Source organism: Sorex araneus, chromosome 3 (assembly GCF_027595985.1).
Source record: "Sorex araneus isolate mSorAra2 chromosome 3, mSorAra2.pri, whole genome shotgun sequence".
In the NCBI taxonomy this organism is placed as follows: Eukaryota; Metazoa; Chordata; class Mammalia; order Eulipotyphla; family Soricidae; genus Sorex; species Sorex araneus.
In genome coordinates, this window is record NC_073304.1 from 213,965,708 (window position 1) to 213,984,323 (window position 18,616).

At 47.0% G+C, this 18,616-nt stretch overlaps 1 protein-coding gene across 5 annotated transcripts in view; it reads right to left on the minus strand.

Annotated features, from left to right (window-relative positions):
• Positions 1 to 1,167: 1,167 nt before the first annotated feature.
• Positions 1,168 to 18,616, minus strand: part of KAT7 (lysine acetyltransferase 7) — a 36,209-nt gene continuing 18,760 nt past the window's right edge. For 4 of the 5 annotated variants that reach the window (XM_055131958.1, XM_004608676.2, XM_004608678.2 and 1 more), the window contains 9 exons: positions 17,505 to 17,603; positions 13,002 to 13,112; positions 10,303 to 10,494; positions 7,878 to 7,967; positions 7,519 to 7,659; positions 5,929 to 6,022; positions 4,510 to 4,656; positions 3,446 to 3,552; positions 1,168 to 2,854 (listed from right to left, as the gene is read on the minus strand). In XM_055131958.1, the coding sequence (XP_054987933.1) occupies positions 2,753 to 2,854; positions 3,446 to 3,552; positions 4,510 to 4,656; positions 5,929 to 6,022; positions 7,519 to 7,659; positions 7,878 to 7,967; positions 10,303 to 10,494; positions 13,002 to 13,112; positions 17,505 to 17,603 (1,083 nt within the window). In that variant the 3' untranslated portion in view covers positions 1,168 to 2,752. The remainder of the gene's footprint in view (positions 2,855 to 3,445; positions 3,553 to 4,509; positions 4,657 to 5,928; positions 6,023 to 7,518; positions 7,660 to 7,877; positions 7,968 to 10,302; positions 10,495 to 13,001; positions 13,113 to 17,504; positions 17,604 to 18,616) is intronic. The other variant, XM_055131956.1, reaches the window with a different exon arrangement.

The window sequence follows — 18,616 nt, forward strand, 5'->3', positions numbered from 1 at the left end:
GCCTGCTAGTACCTACTGCAGGCCTCGGCCAAGGCTAGAGGGGGGCAGTGTGCAGACCCCAGAAATCTAGTTTCAGCAGCTGGGGCAGGGGCAAGACTGCGGCAATCTTCTGTTCTAAAAGGAGGTCTGCTTTTATTTTTAGAAGAGGATAGAGGTCAGCACCAGGGCTTCTTGGGAGCCAGACTGCAGGAAACTTCCAGTACTCTGACCTCTCAACATTCCGCTGTCAAGACCCATTATTACCGACTCCCATTTTTGCAAAATGAAAGCAGAACTTCCCCTGATAGACACTGAACAGGGAGTTGGACACATCACTCTAAGGGGATGGAAAAGCCTTTTTTTTTTCCTTTTTGGGTCACACCTGGCAATGCACAGTGGTTACTCCTGGCTCTGCACTCAGGAATTACTCCTGGTGGTGCTCAGGGGACCATATGGGATGCTGGGATTTGAACCCGGGTTGGCCGCGAGCAAGGCAAACACCCTACCTGCTGTGCTGTCGCTCCAGACCCGAATGTGGTGTTTCTTTATCCCACCCATCACTCCCAGGTAGTGAAAGAGCAGGACTCTTGACTTTGCTGCACAGGAGGGCCCCAGTGTCCACCAGGATGGGGTGTCACCAACAATGGCCACGGTGAGCAGAACCACCCAGCTAATATGATTTCCATAGTAAGTGCATCTCCTCAACTGGGTAAATACTACAGGAAAATGCACCTCACCCCAGAAAACGCAGTGACTTGCTACGGGCTGTGCTGGGGTCTGCACACTGCCCCCTCTAGCCCTGGCCATAGGAGGAAACCTGGATGGAGACTAGACCTCTTCCCTGCAGGGACCTATGGGACCTCATCTACCTGAACTGCCTACAGACCCCTCTCATGTGGAAAGTGGAGGAAAATGAATGACACTACTGTTGAAAAATGAGGACTATTGTTTACAGCTATGGATATCTACTGCAACTAGCGTGAGCCCAGGAGAATTTATACCACCAGACAAGTCCAGGGTAAGCGCTCCCTCTATGGACAGCCTGAATCACAGGAAAACCCAACCCGTGGCCACTCACCACACCCAACAGTTTAACAGGTAGAAAGTGAGTCTCCAGTGCATCTACTATTAGTGGCAGGTCATCGACACATTTTCATACATAAATGAGAGCCCCCGGTGAGACAGATGTGAGCAGAGAACATGCTTTATTGAAGAGTAATATAGAACAGCACATTCCAGCACATGTGGAGGACTAGCTTCTGTCAAAGGCCTGGAGCCCTTAAGAAACCCCCCGCCCCCCACCAGGAAATTGCTTTTGGATACAGTTTAACAGTGACACTGAGATGGGCAGGGAGCTGTCACTGAACATGCTTAAAATGAGCTCCCCCACCCACAGTGAGTCTAAGTAGTGTACAGAGATGACAGAGGAAGGCACAAACGACCAGAGCTGGGGCTGTGGCGAGGGCTCCACGCGAAGACAGCAGTGCTGGAGGAGACCAGGCTGCGAAGGGTGACATGTCCAACATCAAAAGCTGCCCCAAGATAGCAGGTTATAAAGGGCTGGAGAGAAATTAGAGGGAGGACTTTTTCCTTCACATGAACACCACCCAAAATAGAGGAGACCAGAGAAGAGGAGGATGGTGTGGCAAAACCCAGAGCGGAAACGAAGGCGGAGCTGGTGGAAGGACATAAGCATTTTGTCCGTGACCAGCGGGGACGGGGCACGGTTTCACAGGGAAGCGAACCTTGGCAGGGAGGCCGTTCTGCTTTGCTGAGTCATGGGCTGGGATACGGATGTCATTTTCAATCTTGTTTTACGTCTCCAAGGATGTTCAGACAAAAAAAAAAAAAATCAATGCAATTTATGTGGAAGGACGGTGTGCAATGTCAGACTGATACAGGTGACAAAGTTTTGTGGTATAATTAATCAGTTAACATGCAGCATGAAAGGGAGAGGCGGAATTTATTTTGGCACCTGCAAATGTAAAAAGGGGCAGGGAGTAAAGAAAAAACATTTACCACTGGATACTTTCTGGCGAGGCAAAAAGTATTCAATTGCTTCTACCAAGGCACTGCCCACTGCCCACAGATGAACTCAAATCCAAATACAGAATCAACACCAATGAATTCCTCTCTTCATCCCCTTCAGATTATGTGCTGTTACCCAACTCATCTCTGCAAGAATCTTCAAAAATATTTGGCTCTGGTCAGCCTGATATCAATCAAAGCAGGTCTTTTAACAAAAATGGGGGGAAAAAAACTCCAAGTGAGATGAAATCCCAAGGGTACGGAGCCTCTCAGTACATACACTCGGCTTCCTGCCCCTCCGAAACACAGGTGTAAGGAATAACTAGGAAGATCCTGGTAACCGTAACTGGGAGGTCTGGTGAGACCAGGCAGCAAGAAGCACTATTACCAAGTTTAAAAGACACAATACAACCTCATGGGGCTAAAGAACATGAGGAGAGAACCAGTGACTGGACAGGTACAGTACCAAAACAGAACACCTTGGGTCAGTGCTACGCGGGACCTGCACGCAAGTCTAACAGAGATCCCGTCGGGGCAACCTCACTGAGGCCGAAACAGCAGTTCCTCAGAACCAGCGTCTGCAGTGTGCACGGAGGTCGGAGCAAGGACAGTCCTGAGGGGTGGGGGGGGGCCTTCCCAGAGGATACTGTACTTGCCAATCACGAGAGCAACAGAAATGACAGACAGATCCCTAGGGTACAGATTCCTACTGCTGGGGTTCGCTGGCTCAGAGTACCGAGTCACTTTAAGTGCCCTTCGGAGGGGTCCATTTTAAACAGCTGGGATCCATGGTTTTATTGGAGTTGGATCTCTTGGCCTCTTTGGCTATCCACTCATCTATCAGGTCCTAGGAGAGAACAATACAAATATGTATATATACGTATGTATGCATATAATGAAATCAACTGCCACTGTTTATGCAAATACAAAACGACTGTTAGTGAAGAAGCAATTGCCCAAGTTTTAATAAGGCAAAAAAAGAATTCATGTACAAAATACATTCCTACCTAGTCCATCTCCTTACTATACCTCGGTAAGAACTGAAACCCATTATTTTCACTTATTATATGACTCAACTGAAAAAATTAGAGGGGCTGAGCGGAGGCGGCATCTGGGGAAACGGAAAATCAGTTTCATGAGCTGGCTACAGATGGGCAACTTCCTCCAACCTAGAAAACCAAATGACAGAAGCCCTGGGCACCAGCCGAGAAAGCTGCTCAACAGCTTAACTTATGTCATCTAAATCTGAGACAGGAGCTTAGGGAAAGCTTCTGATAATGACTGGGTATGAGATAAAGAAACGAGACTACGTAAAAGGTGAATGTAATCAAACTCCTTCGAGAAGGGAAACATCCCCTTTGGGTGCTAAGGCCCCACTCTGCTCTGCTAAGCCTCATGGGACATTCAGCAATGCGCACACAGCTGATGAACACTTTACCTGTCTCTTTAAAACTAGGTGTTTTCCTTTCCAATACTTGAGCATCTGAAGGGCTTGCAGAGTGCTAACAATGTCCACAGGATTCACAGCTGTCTCCTGGCTAATTTCTGAAACAGAAGAGCTACTGAGATTCTGGCCTAAATGCAGACCCCCCACTCAAAGACCCCTTCTTCACCCTATCCATAACAGAAGTCCAAATGGACTCCAAATGGTTAAAACCTCAGATAATCAACCCAACCTGTTAAAAAAAAAAAATTTTTTTTTTAAAGGATTCATTTGACCTGACTAATTAATAAAAAAACTAAAGAGGCCCGTGACAGAAAGAAACCACACTTGGGCCCTACAGAAACCAAGGTCAAAGCCAGACAACCCTATTCTCCCAGCCTTCCATAAACAAGCAGAAGCTCCTACGTGTGCTTGGTGACTTTCTTTCAAACTTTTCTTCCTTTCGGACTTGTTAAGAATTAAAGTGTTGGGGCTGCAGAGATGGTTTAAGGGCTGGAGAACAGGATCTGCATGTGGGAGCCTGGAGTTGGACCCCAGAATCTACCCCAGTTCTACCGAGGCAATCTGGGTAAAATATTGCCCCCTCCGCCCCCCAAACAAATTGAAGTGTCAGCAACCCCAAATATCAGAGACCAAATCACAATCATTCCCAAGGTTCAAATGGATGGAATTCCTGGGCAGATTTAGGAACTTCTGCAGTGACCCATTTTCACAGGGGCATTATCTTCAAAGCATGAACAGGGTCAAACGGGAAAGCTGTTTAGCGGAGTTACAGCATGGCTAACAAACCACGCAAAAGAGTTTCTGTCACTGTCATCCCGATGCTCATTGATTTGCTCGAGCAGGCACCAGTAACGTCTCCATTGTGAGACTTGTTGTTACTGTTTTTGGCTTATCAAATGTGCCACGGGTAGCTTGCCGGGCTCTCCAAGAGGGGCAGAGGAATCGCACCCGGGTCGGCCGCGTGCAAGGCAAACGCCTTACCCGCTGTGCTATCGCTCCAGCCCGCAAAGGAGTTTTTTTAAACAAACAAACAAGCAAACAAACAAAAAACCAACCTTTAATAGAAATTTCTTTGCCTTGGAAATTATGCAGGTAACGGAGAAGAACTTCCTTCCAGTAACTGCGGTAGCTTATGAGCCCCAGATCCGAGAGTGGACGTTCTGGAGAACCAACTTTCTCTTCCACTTTGGAAAGCAAATAGCCTGTCAGGGAACAAAGAATGCAGGATGAGATGCAGTGCTGATGGAAGACATCCGCATGTCCTCCTCGTGACAAAGACTGACTCGCCGACACACGAGGTTTGAGGCACACCATCCACTTTCCAGTCATCAGTCAAGGCTCAGACATTCAATGGAAACTGGTATTTGCCTTTGTATAAACCAAAGGACAGAATGTCTTTAGACATGAAAAACTCAGGAAGTCTTCACGACAGTGAAAACTAAACACAGCAGCTGTGTTCTATAAAATCATCATGAAAGAGGCCAGAGAGATATAGTACAGTGGGTAGGGTGTTTGCCTTGCAAATAGCTAACCCAGGTTCAATCCCCAGCATCACATACGGTCCTCTGAGCACTGCCAGGAATAATTCCTGAGTGCAGAGCTAGGAGTAACCTGAGTATTGCCAGTTGTGGCTCAAACCTGCCCCCCTCGCCCCACTCAGAGAATCACCATGAATACAGAGCGAGCGAAAGCTGGAACTGAGGGGTTTATACAAAGAGGAGCATCCTATGGGCTCCAGGGCACTGCCAGGTGCAGCCAATCCCCCTCCAATAACCAAAAATGCTCAGGGAACCATATGGAGTGCAGGGGTTGAACCTGGGTTGGCCATGTGCAAAAGCACCTTACTTTGCTGTACTACTGCCTACCCCCAGCCTCCCGCTGCTGATTCATAACCAGAGGACTCACGGCCAGTGTTACTAACATGCCTGAATGAGGCCTAAACATGTACTTTTTCTGTAAGGTATCAACAGAGATTTTCTGTAAAGTATTAACCTTTCCAGAGAGTACTATGCTTATGCACCACCCAAACTCCGCAACACAAGCCAAGGACACTGCTCAAATGGTAGAGCACATGGCCAGTATGACCCCCACTCCCCAAACCAAGCACCACCAGGCCAAGAACGCATCACCAGAAGAAGACCCTGTAAAAATAAAAGGGCTGCAGAGACAAAGGCTGGCACACATGCTTTGCAACCAAAAAGCCCAGGTTTGACCCTTGGCACCACATTCCACAAGCATTGCTGGGAGTGATCTTTGCGCACCATTAGGTGTGGCCCACAAACCAAAATATGGTGTATTATAAAACAAAGCTAGCAACAAAAGAGGCATAAAACCATGAGACAACAGCTCATAAAGATGTTTGCTTATAATAAGCAGTAAAATGAGGCAGAAAGTTTAACTTCAATTAGGTATTCAGGACAACTTTTTGCTGCTGTGCTCATGTCTACAAATAAGACGTTAACAGTTTTACTTACTGAAATCAATCAGCATCTTGCCATAGCCCTGTCTCATGTACTGTGGCATGGTAAGGATACAGGAGACATTGTAGTTGAGGAATGAATTCTTTTCCTAAAATCAAACGCAGAGATGAGCAGTCTGGGGGGTGAGGGGTGGCTGATCCCAAAGACGTCAGCCGTCTTACAGACACAAAATCAAAGTAAGGCTGCTTGCAAAGTATCTGGCTAAGCAGTCTTGGGGAGTGGCGGCCAGGCCCACGGCAGCTCCTGTGCACACCCTCGATGGTGGCTGAAGCCATTAATCCCATGGCTTGCCTGCTGAGCCCTCAGCCTCTTTTTATAGGGTTGACTCCTCATTCTCAGTCACAGAGCAAATAGGGCAAGTCTAGGGAAACTCAAAGATATTTCAAAGAAAGGGAGGCTGCTTCCCCTCCCACGCCCCCCGGAAAGAGAGGGATCCCAAACCTTTCTGATTGAACCAATATTACAAACCACGATGCCCAAAATGGGGGGAGGGGAGGAGACAGAGAGAGAGAGAGAGGTGGGGGAAGGGAGGGAGTGAGAGAGAGGAGAGAAAAGAGAGAGAGAAGAGAGAAGAAAAGCGCCTGCCAAAGGCAGGCAGGGGGTGGAGGGTGGAGGATGATGGGACAGAACCTGGGGACACCAGTGCTGGGAAACGTACACTGGTGGAGAGATGGGTGCTGGCATACTGTGTGACTGAAATCCAATCATGATCAGCTTTGTAAGGGTCTATCTCACAGTGATTCAATAAAAAAGTTAAGAGGGATCCCAAACATTAAGCACCCATTCTAGAAGGGGGCTACAGAACATCTGGGCCTGGGGATGGCTCAAGTGGTCAAGTGTCTCCGTGGCAGGCCCAAGGTCAGCATGCTGTGCCCAGTGCAATCCCGGCAGCACTGTGATGAGCACATCACAGAACACGCAAACCCTCAGCACAAAGGCAGAGAAGGGGAAACGCTCACATTGGGTTCGCGCACTGACAAAAGGGCTGAGTGGAAATTAGGAGTGATCACTCATCTGGGTAACAAAAATTAAGCCTGGATACTGCACCGTGGATGCAATATGAGACTATACTAAAAGCCACTAACCTATACACTTCAAATGAGCGAACTGTGTAACATGAATGACGTGTCAATAAAGATGTTAAATAACGTCAAAAGCAAAACCTGGCTTCCAAGACACAGTGGCATACTCTCACTGAAGAAGCCCAGACAGGAAACCAGGCAAAAGGAATCCACTTCTGGTTCGAGCACAGAGGAACACACACAAGTGAACAGAGGAAGGCGGGCCAAAGCTAGGAGAGCTGGCCTGGTTACAAGACATGGGCTTGCGGGTTAGTAGCTGGCCCTGGACAGTAACAGGCAGCCCCAGCCGCCATGTCCAGCAATGACTCAACCAACTCTTCTAATGAACTGATTGATTTTCACTAAATAACCTTTGATACATGGATCTGCCTTTTGAAGAAACTTCAGGGAAAGGTTGTCATTTCCAGGGTACTGCCTCTTCCTGTCAGTGATCTGAACCCAAATGCCAATATCAATCAGCCTGCTCTGGCCCTGGGCTTCTTAATCTCCAGTTCCTGCTGACCTTGGAAAAATACCCAATCAGGTGACAGCCAGTGTTGTCCGCTTCTGTCATGACATAGAACAGGAAAGGCTCCACATCATAATATAATGTCTTATGGTCCAGAAAAAGCTTGGCCAACAGGCACAGGTTTTGGCAGTAGATCTGGAAATAGAGACAAGAGTTCAGATGCAGGCCAGTGATTTCTGAACTTATCAGATAAAGGTCTAAAATTAAATCTCATGCCATTTTTATTAATGGGGCAGAAACTGTGTATTTTGGCTTGAAAAGAGTCCTATCTGCCTCAGGACGGAGACCAACTCCTTCTGAAACCCGTGACGTGCGCCACGAGCACCCCTCTTTCTTGCACCCCTTACTTTTACCTTGTTTTTCTTGCCATCCACCTCAAACACGGAGATTGAGCCTTTGCGATAGATCTCGTCTCCAGGCGGGTGCTTCCACACGCACTTTGCCTGCAAGTGAACAGTCGCATCAGGGAAACCCAACTTCCTGACAGCGCTGCGCAACGGGCAATACCAGCCCAGGACAGGCAGCTGGGCACCCTTGAGAACAAACAGCAGAGCATTTTCCAGTAAAACAATTAAGGGATTCTGAAATCACTACAGTATATTTATGGTATTTTCCTAGCAGTTTGGAACAAGTTTTCTGGATTATATTCTGGCACAGTCTCAACCCAGGAGATTAAAATCATCTACTACGTAAAAGCCAGATAAAATAAAATACCTTACTTATTATTAAATACCCTGCACCAACAGGAAATTCTTAAGCAGCTTATTTCCAGCAGCTTAGAGTTGCTAAGTAAAGGTACTTTCATCTTTACCAGTAACTTGTCTGTCGTAACTGCCTCGCCATTTCTGATATTAGTCCCCGCCCCTGATAGATGCACAATGATAAAACCAACTTCCCCTGCAAAATGTTCCTTTGTTATAGAAGGAAATTAGAGCAAATCCCTCTGCGGCTTTAAGGGGAAGAAAAAAAAGCAACGTAACAAGGTTAGGTAGGCAGCAGGAAGGGTGGGGCTACACTGGCCACAAGGGGGCACCCAATACCCCAAGCTTCACTCTCAACTAACACACTGATTTTTTTTTTTTTTTTTAAATTTTTGGGCCTTAGTTCGACAGGATGCTGAGGATGCTGAGGGATCACTCTTGGTGTTGCTCAGGGGACCATATGGAATGCCAGTGGTCAAACCCAGGTAGGCCACAGGCAAGGCAAACACCCTGACCCCTGTACTATCTCTCTAGCCCCACAACTAATAGATTTAGAGCAGCATTCGTCAGCCATTGCTGTAAACAAGTGAATTTGTTGAAAAATACTGTTTCTCCAGAGAGAAAGTACAGGAATTAAGGCGCTCGTCTTGCATATGGCCCTTCGATTCTATTCCTGGCACTGCACAGGGTTCCCTGTGTATGGTCACCAGGGGTGACCCCTAAGCACAGAGCCAGGTGCAGTCCTTGAGCGCTGCCAGGTGAGGCCCTAACCCCCTCCCCCTAATAAAATACTGTTTATAAAACAAGTGTATACAGAGGGTTCTTGATTAAGGTTTCTGACTGTTGGGCAAATCAAAAGTCATGCCCCAATTTGTCACATGTAAATCCAAATATTTATGAATTGGCACTGCTTCAGGAAAGCTCCACCTACAGTGTTCCTCTCCCCACCCCTTTACTCATGCTGATTCTTTCCAACAATAACTAAACTGATACAACAGTTGTTTGTTTAGAAGCTGACGCCAAGCTGTTGGCCAAAATGGCCAAAAGCAAGCCCTAGTTTCAGTGATTAGTTCTGAAACAAGAGGAATCAGAAGACACATCTGTACACCCAAACCTGCTGAAAATGGGCGCCCCCCAGCCCCCCCACCTCACCACAGTCCTGGGCCTTGGTACTCAGCCCCTGGGGCTTCAGAGCCGGGACCATGAGAAAGCAGTAAAGAATGCCATGACAAAAGCCACAGAAAGGGTTTGTAGACACTCAGGGCATGAAAGAGACACCCTAAAAGACCCTAAAAGGGGCTGCAGAGACTACAACAGACTATTATTTACCCCTAACCCTCTCCCACCCCCATCCTGTGTGCTGTAAGACACAAAGTCCCTTTAACAAGATTTATGGGGAGGGGCTGCAGGGGAAAAAGCACATGCTTTGCATGTGAGAGCCCCAGGCTCCATCCCTGGCCTTGAGTCTGCTCCCCCCCCCCCTCCCCGCACCCAGCAGGAGAAGCCCCTGAGCAGAAAAGGCGGGGTATCCCCTCCCCTTCTACAACCTACAAACAAATAAGAAGAAAAGCTACAAAATAGCTCCATCGACAATAAAATCAGATTCAAGCCTCGCTGGGTTTCAGTTTTAATAGTAGGCAGAATGTTCAGAAATCAGAAAGGACTAAACGAGAAGGCACGAAGGAGCCGCTCATTTCTTACCCACCCTTGTTGCTAGGACACCAAGGTGAGTCACAGTTCTGCTGTCTAATGAAGTCTATTTTCATCCAGTTTAGAACATGGAAACTGAGCAGAGGTCATTCATATCCCAAGGAAGAAATGGAAATGAACAAGCGGCATGGGAATAAGCACAACCCCGGGTCACAGGTGCCCTGGGAGCCAAGCTCAGGGTCATCAGCTGCCTTGGGTGCCACCCAGCCACACCAGTCATGCCACAGGTGGGACGGCCCCAACCTGAGATGAGACTTTTCCTGGTCTGTGCCTTCATCTCAGTACTGTGGACGAGGCGCTTGGGCAGATACGGTCTCCAAGACAGATCAGAGAAAGCCCAGGACCACAGGACACCCAGTCAACCTACCATGTGTCGGCGGAGTATTGTCTGGCTCTTCATGTATTTCAGACAGAATTCACACATGTAGAGACGACCTAGTCGTGCGTACTCCTCAGGATAGGGAGAATGGTACCAGGTATCGAGCTCATAGCGCCCAAATGCAATGGTTTTGATCATGTTGCTCCCCTCCGTTATTTGACCTTGAAGCCTTAACTTCTCCTATTGTGAAAATGAAATCCAGAATCAAACACAGAACTGATCATCTGTTTCTAAAAGCCTGCAGATAACTTTCCTGCATGCTATCAAGCTAGGCTGTTTAGAAGTAAAGAAAAACAATCTATAGATTTGGCTTCTACTCCGGAGAAGCTGCATAATCAGAAAGGTATAGGGGACAAAGTCAGAGCAGAGAGCCCGGCACACCAGCACAACAGCCACTCGACGCTCGGACAGCAGAACCAGTCCTTGGTAAAACTTTGTTTTTATCACTCTCGACTAAATTGTAAAAGGCCATCGAGCATTGAGGGCTGCAGTGACAGTGTAGCAGGTAACAGCTGATCCAGGTTCAAATCTCCAGCACCTACTATGGCCCCCCGCCCCCACCCCAGCACCACCAGGAGAAATTCCTGTGTGCAGAGCCTGAGCATTGCTGGGGGCGGGGGTAGGCAGGGAATGACATTTTGCATAAATAAAAACTCCTATCCACAGGACAGGACTAGAGCGATAGCACAGCGGGTAGGGTATTTGCCTTGCACACGGCTGACCCGGGTTTGATTCTTCCGCCCCCTCGGAGAGCCCGGCAAGCTACCTGTGGCGTATTCGATATGCCAAAAACAGTAACAACCAAGTCTCACAATGGAGATGTTACTGGTGCCCACTCGAGCAAATCGATGAACAACAGGAGGACAGTGCTACAGTGATACCTGGGGGACCAGAAAGTATAGTGGGTAGGGCATTTACCTTGCACTGACCCAGGTTCAATCCCCAGCAGCCCACATGATCCCTGAGCACCACATATCAACCCCCCCCCCAACCCCATTATCCTGTTGTTCATCAAGCAGACACCAGTAGAGACTTGTTACTGTTTCTGGCATATCGAATACACCACGGGTAGTTTGCCAGGCTCTCCGAGAAGGGCGAAGGAATCAAACCCGGGTCGGCCGCGTGCAAGGCAAACGCCTTACCGCCGTGCTATAGCTCCAGCAAAAAAACAAACAAAAAAACAAAACAAACAAAACAAAACCCTCCTATCCCTTAAAAAACTAAACAGGAACGTTTATAGAAAAATTGCGGCACTTATGCTCAAAGCCTAGAAAGTTACGTGATCTGTGGACCCACCTATCTTATCCCTAAATATACAGCCACCTCTTCCTTTGAATAGCTTTGAAGGACCAGAGACAGCTCATGTGACTTGCATAGAGGGGCAGTTCCACTGCCTGTACCACGTGGTCCCCCCAACACCCAGCAGAGATGGTAGTAGCCCCCCTAAAATAACAAAAAGGAGGGAAGCGGTCCCTAGTCCACCCCACCCCAGGGGACTCCCAAACTGTCTCCTGCAAAGTGTCAACTAGGATTCCAAAGCAACTAATGATTTTTTTTTTGCTTTTTTTTTTTTTTTGGGTCACACCCGGCAATGCACAGGGGTTACTCCTGGCTCATGCACTCAGGGGACCATATGGGATGCTGGGATTTGAACCCAGGTTGGCCGCATGCAAGGCAAACGCCCTACCCGCTGTGTTGTCACTCCAGCCCCAGCAACTAATGATTTTTAAAGGAAGTAACATTCATTTAAAAAAATTGAGGTTTGTGTTACAAACTAAGTTTCTCTGAACACAATTTATTAAATCTAAGTAAATTCAGGGGCCGGAAGATAAAAACCTGAGCACTACTGAGGATGCCACCTACCCCCTAAAAAGAATGTTTAAAAATTCTGTTTAAGGGGTCAGAGAGGTAGTACAGCAGGTCAAGTACTTGCTTTGCACATGGCTGACTCAGTTTCAAAACCCAGTACCCCACAAAGAATGATCCCTGAGTGCAAAGCCATGAGTAAACCCTGAGCATCACTGGGGGTGTACGAGAGCACTTACTTGCTTGCTCGTGTGTGTGTGTGGGGGGGCAGGGGCGTGGCTTGGATATATATAGATATAAAATAAAACTAAATAAAGTATCTTATAACACCCATTTCCCTGATTCTTCTTCAGTGTCTGTATTCTGTCTCAGCTATACAGAAGGGGAACCGGCCTTTTGGGTAAAAGGACCCAACAGAAGGCTACCTCCCAGTTGGTAGTTCTCAGAATTGCAAATGAGCCAACCCAATGGAGACAAAGGGGGCATCTGTTGTTCTATCCAGACTTAACAACCTCAACCAAACAGGTCATTCCACAGAGCTGAAGCAGAGCTGAACTGAAAAATTTTGTAAAGAACCCGGGAAGGGAGGAGGATGATTAACTTTAAATATGAAAGGGGGGACAGGGGAGCTGGCTCAGAGGGCAGCAGCAGCAAGCTTTCACTGGTGGGAGCCCCCACCCCCACTCCACCCCGGGGGCCCCACAGAAAGATGAAGGAGCAAAGTCTCAATAAGGATGGCTGAGGGAAGGGAGGAGAAAGAGGCATTCAAGCAGCATCATCAAGTTTAATACCCACCAAAGGGGCTGTTAAATCATTTCTTTTTTTGGCAGTTCCAAGCGTCCTTTCCAAGTGGTCCTTAGCTTGGAGATTTTAATACTCACCAAATCCTCTGAAGCCCGGGCTTGTGCTCTTCGGAAAAGATCCAAGTCATACTCGCTCGTCAAGTTTTCCAAGAGCGGTTCCCGAGTGTTCCCATAGGTCTGCCTGTGTTCCTAGGGGAAAAAAAAAACAGCATGATACGGCCAGCTCCTAAGGTGATTCTGTACGACTGATGCCAACCAAAGGGCGGAGCACACTATCAGCTCTCATGTGATGGGACCAACGGGACTGTCAGCTCACTGATAGCAGACACCCACTGACCACCGAGTGAATCTGGAACATCTCTCGGAGTCCCATTCGGAGCCTCCAGGCTCAGAACTCAGCCTTCATTTCTTCCCCTGAAAGGCTATCTATGAACAGAGCCAATGACTCATATAACACTCAAAAGCACAACAAATTCCTAGAATCTCAATATCTGGGATGAACCTTATACTCCCTGATTTCAAAACCAACTCCTCCAGACTCTCTAAGCCTGAGAGGAGAGATCTGGGCCTGACCCAAGAAGTCCCGTGGAAATCCTCTCACTGGAGTGGCTGTACCCCATCACCCCTATTACCTTCCCGACCACAGGCATGATGCTATCATGCTAGCTTAGAACTCCAGCCCAGGTACTACACAAGGCTGGCCTCTTAAAATTCACTGAATAGTAAGACTAAAACAAAACAAGAGAGAGAGAGAGAGAGAGAAGAAAGAGAGGAAAAGATGCGTGGGGGGGGCAAAAAAGAAAGTTCAATTTTAAATAAGCATCAAATCTTACCATAGTAATGATTACTAGAATCCATTCGCTGAAAAGGAATTCCGCAGAAGAAACTTGCCTTTTAAAGCTCTGAGCCTAGCCCTTCCCACTTGGTCCCAGACTCCACCTCCCACCCAGAGACTAGAGATAATGGCAGTGGATGGCTCATCGGGGAAAACATTTCACACATATATTAGCATATGAAGAAAGCAGCCACTAGGACTTTTAGCCCTATTAAAATTCCTTCCGGGTAATCAGGCCCTTCATTTCAAGTTTGGACCCTTATATACTAAAATTTAAGTTCCAAGTATTAATGATTTTTTTCTGATTTCCTAAACATTTAAGAACGTTTAAGCACTTAAGAGCGCATCCCAGCCGTTTTTCACCCGGGAGACCTGGTCCAAATAACCTAGGCCAAGCTACTGAAAAGCCCATGTCCGAGTATGATTCCAAGCCGTGTCACTCTATGCTCCAGCTCTCCCCGCTACTGGGTACGGGAGACACGACCATCATATACAGCATTTTTACAAGCATTACAGGAGGTGCTGGAACACAGGTCAAAGGGCGCGTGAACACCTTGAAGGCAGGAGCCCTGTCTAACCGCCCTCCCACCCCCCAAAAAAACAAGCCCCTGACAAGAATGTGGAAGGCATACAACTTCATACCGGCTACTAAGAACTCTACAAACCTAATGACTCGGGACAGGTAGCTAGCAACAGACACACCCTCAACCTACCACCTCAAATGGGCATATTGCCATTTACTTATAGTTATATATATATATTTTTTTTGGGGGGGTGGGGGAGGGGGCACACCCAGCAGTGCTCAGAGACTGTGTGTGTGGGGCGGGGGTTGTGATGGAGCTTCTCTCCTGGCAGTGCTTGGGGGACCATGTGGAACCAGGGATGAAGCCTGGGACAGTCCCCGCTCAAACCACATGCTCAGTCCTTTCAGATATCCCTCCGACCCTGTAATGTGATCATTTTCAAGACAGCAATGACTACCAAAATGTATTAAGTGGGGGGGGTGGGGAAAGGAGGGGGTGAAAGAGAGAGAGAAAAGAGAAAGAAAAGAGTGGGGGAGAGGGAGAAGAGAGAGAGAGGGGGGAGGGAAAAAGAGAGGGAAGCAGGGAAAGAGAGGGAGAAGGGGAGGGGGAGAAGGAAAGGGAGAGGGAGAGAGAATGTTTTTGTGTTTTTGCCAGGAACAAAATCCAGATATTTTAATTCCATAGGGGAAAAAAAAACCACCACAAATACAGAGATTTTTTTCTTCTCTGTATTTGTGGTAGTTTCTACAGCAACCATACATCTATTAGTATATTTAACAGAGAATATATGTACCAGGCCAGAGAAAGAGTACAGCACATACATACATACATACATACATAAGGCACTTGCCTTACAAGCAGCTGGCCTGGGTTCAATTCCCAGCACTACTGGTCTCAAGCAGTGATCCCTGAGCACAGAGCCAGAAATAAGGTCAGAACAGTAGTGGGCTGAGCCCCGCCCCCACCCCCAACAAACAAACAAACAAACAAAATGTATCTCTTCTTAACTAGTATTTTTAGGGGGGGCGGGAGGAATTTGGACCACACTCTGGCTTCTCATGGCTCTGTGCTCAGGGAAATGTATGCAAAGCCAGGGATCAAAGGGATTAATCACAGACAAGGCAAGAACCTCCAGTCCTGTACTATCTCTCTGGCACCTTTCTTTATTTCAATGTTATGCCCCCCCCAAAAAAAAAATCTTGAGGATTTTATTAGTGGTGCACAGGAACCACTAATAAAAGCCTGAGGGCTGGTTTAGGTGATACTTGACCAGCCAGGCTGATGGTTAGTACAAGGGTCAGACCAAGATGTGTGGCTTCAACACGAAAGTTTGTAAGTATGTAACTGTACCTCACGGTGATTCACTATTAAAAATAATTTTTAAAAAAAAGGAAAAAAAAAAGATGTGTGGCTTTGCAGTGCCACAGACAAACAGACCACCCTGGTGGAGCCTTGGGGTCTCCCTGACCATACCCAGCAATGGCTAGGAAGTCTTTGGTGCCAAGGATCAAACCCAGAGACCAGAGCAATAGTACAGCAGGGAGGGCCTTTGCCTTGCACATGAATGACTCAAGTATGATCCTCTGCATCCCATATGGCCCCCTGAGCCCTGTCAGGAGTAATTCCTGACCACAGAGCCAGGAGTAACCCGTTAGAACTGCCAAGTGTGACCAAATCCCCACCCCCACACAAAAAAAGGATCAAACCCACGTCAGGCAAATACACACCCTAACCCTTGAGCTACCTCTTCAAACTCTGTGCAGAATTTTTTGAGTTATTTAATAATTTATCTTTAGAGAAATCACTAACTTCCATTAGCTCAAAATTTTTTTGTTTTGGTTTTGGGGCCACACCTAGCTGTGCTCAGGACTTACCTGACTCAGGGATCACTCCTCCTGCAAGGGTTGGGAGAACGTGCAGAATGCCAGGGATCGGAACCTGGGTTTGCAGCTTGCAAGGCAAATGGGCTACCCACTGTACTATTTTGAGTTTTAAAAGGATTACATTTACAGACTTGAACAAATGCATGATTTTACAGATGTTTATATAGGGAAAAATATTCAAGTTAAGCCAATAGATCACCTGTTTTTCTTTCTTTTTTTTTTTTCATTTTTTGCTTTTTGAGTCACACTCGGCAATGCACAAGGGTTACTCCTGGCTCTGCACTCAGGAATTTCCCCAGGCAGTGCTCAGGGGACCATATGGGATGCTGCATGCAAGGCAAATGCCCTACCCGCTGTGCTCTGCTCCAGCCTCTCGGTCACCTGTTCTTAATGAAAAAATGAAATTCCAAAGTGATAAAAAGGATTAGAGAATTAATTTTATTATTAGTTTTGTTTTGGGGTCAGCATTGCTTAGGGTCATTTGGTATGGACCAAAAAACAAACCAGCAAAAGAAACTAACAAAAACAAACAGAAAAACTGAAGGGAGGTTTATAGTAAGCCTGTCGTCTTTTTCATCCTTTAAAAATTTTTTTTGGGGGCTGGAGAGATAGCACAGCGGGTAGGGTGTTTGCCTTGCACGCGGCCGACCCGGGTTCAAATCCCAGCATCCCATATGGTCCCCTGAGCACGGCCAGGGGTGATTCCTGAGTGCATAGCCAGGAGTAACCCCTGTGCATCGCCAGGTGTGACCCAAAAAGCAAAAAAAAAAAAAAAAATTTTTTTTGTTTTCAGTCACACCCAGGAATACTCAGGGGTTATTCCTGGCTCTGCACTCAGAAATTACTCCTGGTGGCACACAGGGGACCATATGGGATGCCGGGGATCAAACCTGGGTCGGCCGTGTGCAAGACCCGCTGTACTATGGCTCTGGCTCCAGCTTTTTCATCTAAATCCTGGAAGAAGCTGGAGATATGTGCCCTGCATTGACTGACTCTGACTGACCCTCAGTACTGCATGTGGTCCCCTGAGCACCTCCAGGAGTGGTCCCTGAGCACAGAGCCAGGAGTAAACCCTGACCTCAAAGTCAGGGATAACCTCCGAAGCAGAGAAGTATGCCCCAAACCCGCAAATAAATATAGTAGTATTTCCACCCAAAAAAAGTCACCCATTTCCACTACTGTCAGCACATTTTTGAAGGCTTATAGTCCACTCTGCCACAGAAGAATCCCTGTATTAGCAGAAAACACCAAATGGCAAATGTGCAACACAGAAGCTTAGACACTAGAAGGAACTAGAATGGGATCACTAAAACTCATGCTAACTCATTAACTTTCTTACCATGTATTTGTCCTTCTGCTCTTTGCTCAGTCCGGAATTCCTCTTCTTCCTGAGTTCAGCCACCTTCTCCTTATATCGCAACTGCCTCTCTGATGGTGCCTACGAGGGAAAAGGAGAAAACAGAGAACCTAGTGAGGAAAACACCCCTAATCATGAAACAACAAACAGAAGGAGGGAGGGGAAGGGGTTACCAGTCTCTTACACCCTGTGAATATTCTGGCCATTTAGAGTCCGAATTGGGACCCTTTCTCTAGACAAACTAGCCATACTGTCACCTGTTTATTTTCACATCAGGTCAAACAGAATACAAATTGTGGGTAGAAGTCATTTCATGAAAGCCATAGGCATAAAGACCATTTCAAATCAGCTGGTTATTATTTGCTTACTGTCTTCCAAGTACTGTGTTTTGACAGCAATGCAAAAATGAAGAAAACACTTGAATCTGAAGAGGAATAAGTACCAAGCTGGACAGTGAAGAAGCATGAAGCTTCCCCTCACAGAGTGCTTATTACCTGTCAGGCACTAGGGGCAAGTACAATATGTGCATAATTTAGCTCACTATCCTGGCAGCAAGGGATTATTCACTCATTTTCATAACAAGAAAATTACATTTAGGGAGGCTAGCTGACCTATCTAATCCAGACAGCTTGAAATAACAGAATCATGGTACTGAAATCCAGATCTACATGGCTCCAAGCTTCTCCCCTCATCACCCTGTTTCCTCTGCTTTTCATCAATCATCTAAGCTTGAAAGTACTAAGGTAACATTTGGAGACAATTGCAATGGGAAAACATAAGGAAGGCATTCATTCAAGGAGAAGATTTAGGAAGACTTCTTAATAGCTCAAAGTGGCACCAGGCCTTGAAGAATAAACATGATCGATCTCTTCTTGGTATGGCTGCGGAGTTCTAGGCAGTGAAACGGCAGGAGTAAAGACCAAAGGCATTCTGGGGAGAGCAAGGGATGAAGTGGAATCAAGGGTCATGACTGCTCAGAGAAGCAGAAGAATTAGAGCGAAGCAGCATCTTGAAAACCGAGGGCAAAGAAGCAGCAGCAAAACGACAGAATCAACGGGTGTTAAATGCTAGGAGAGTCACTAGTGGAAACATGC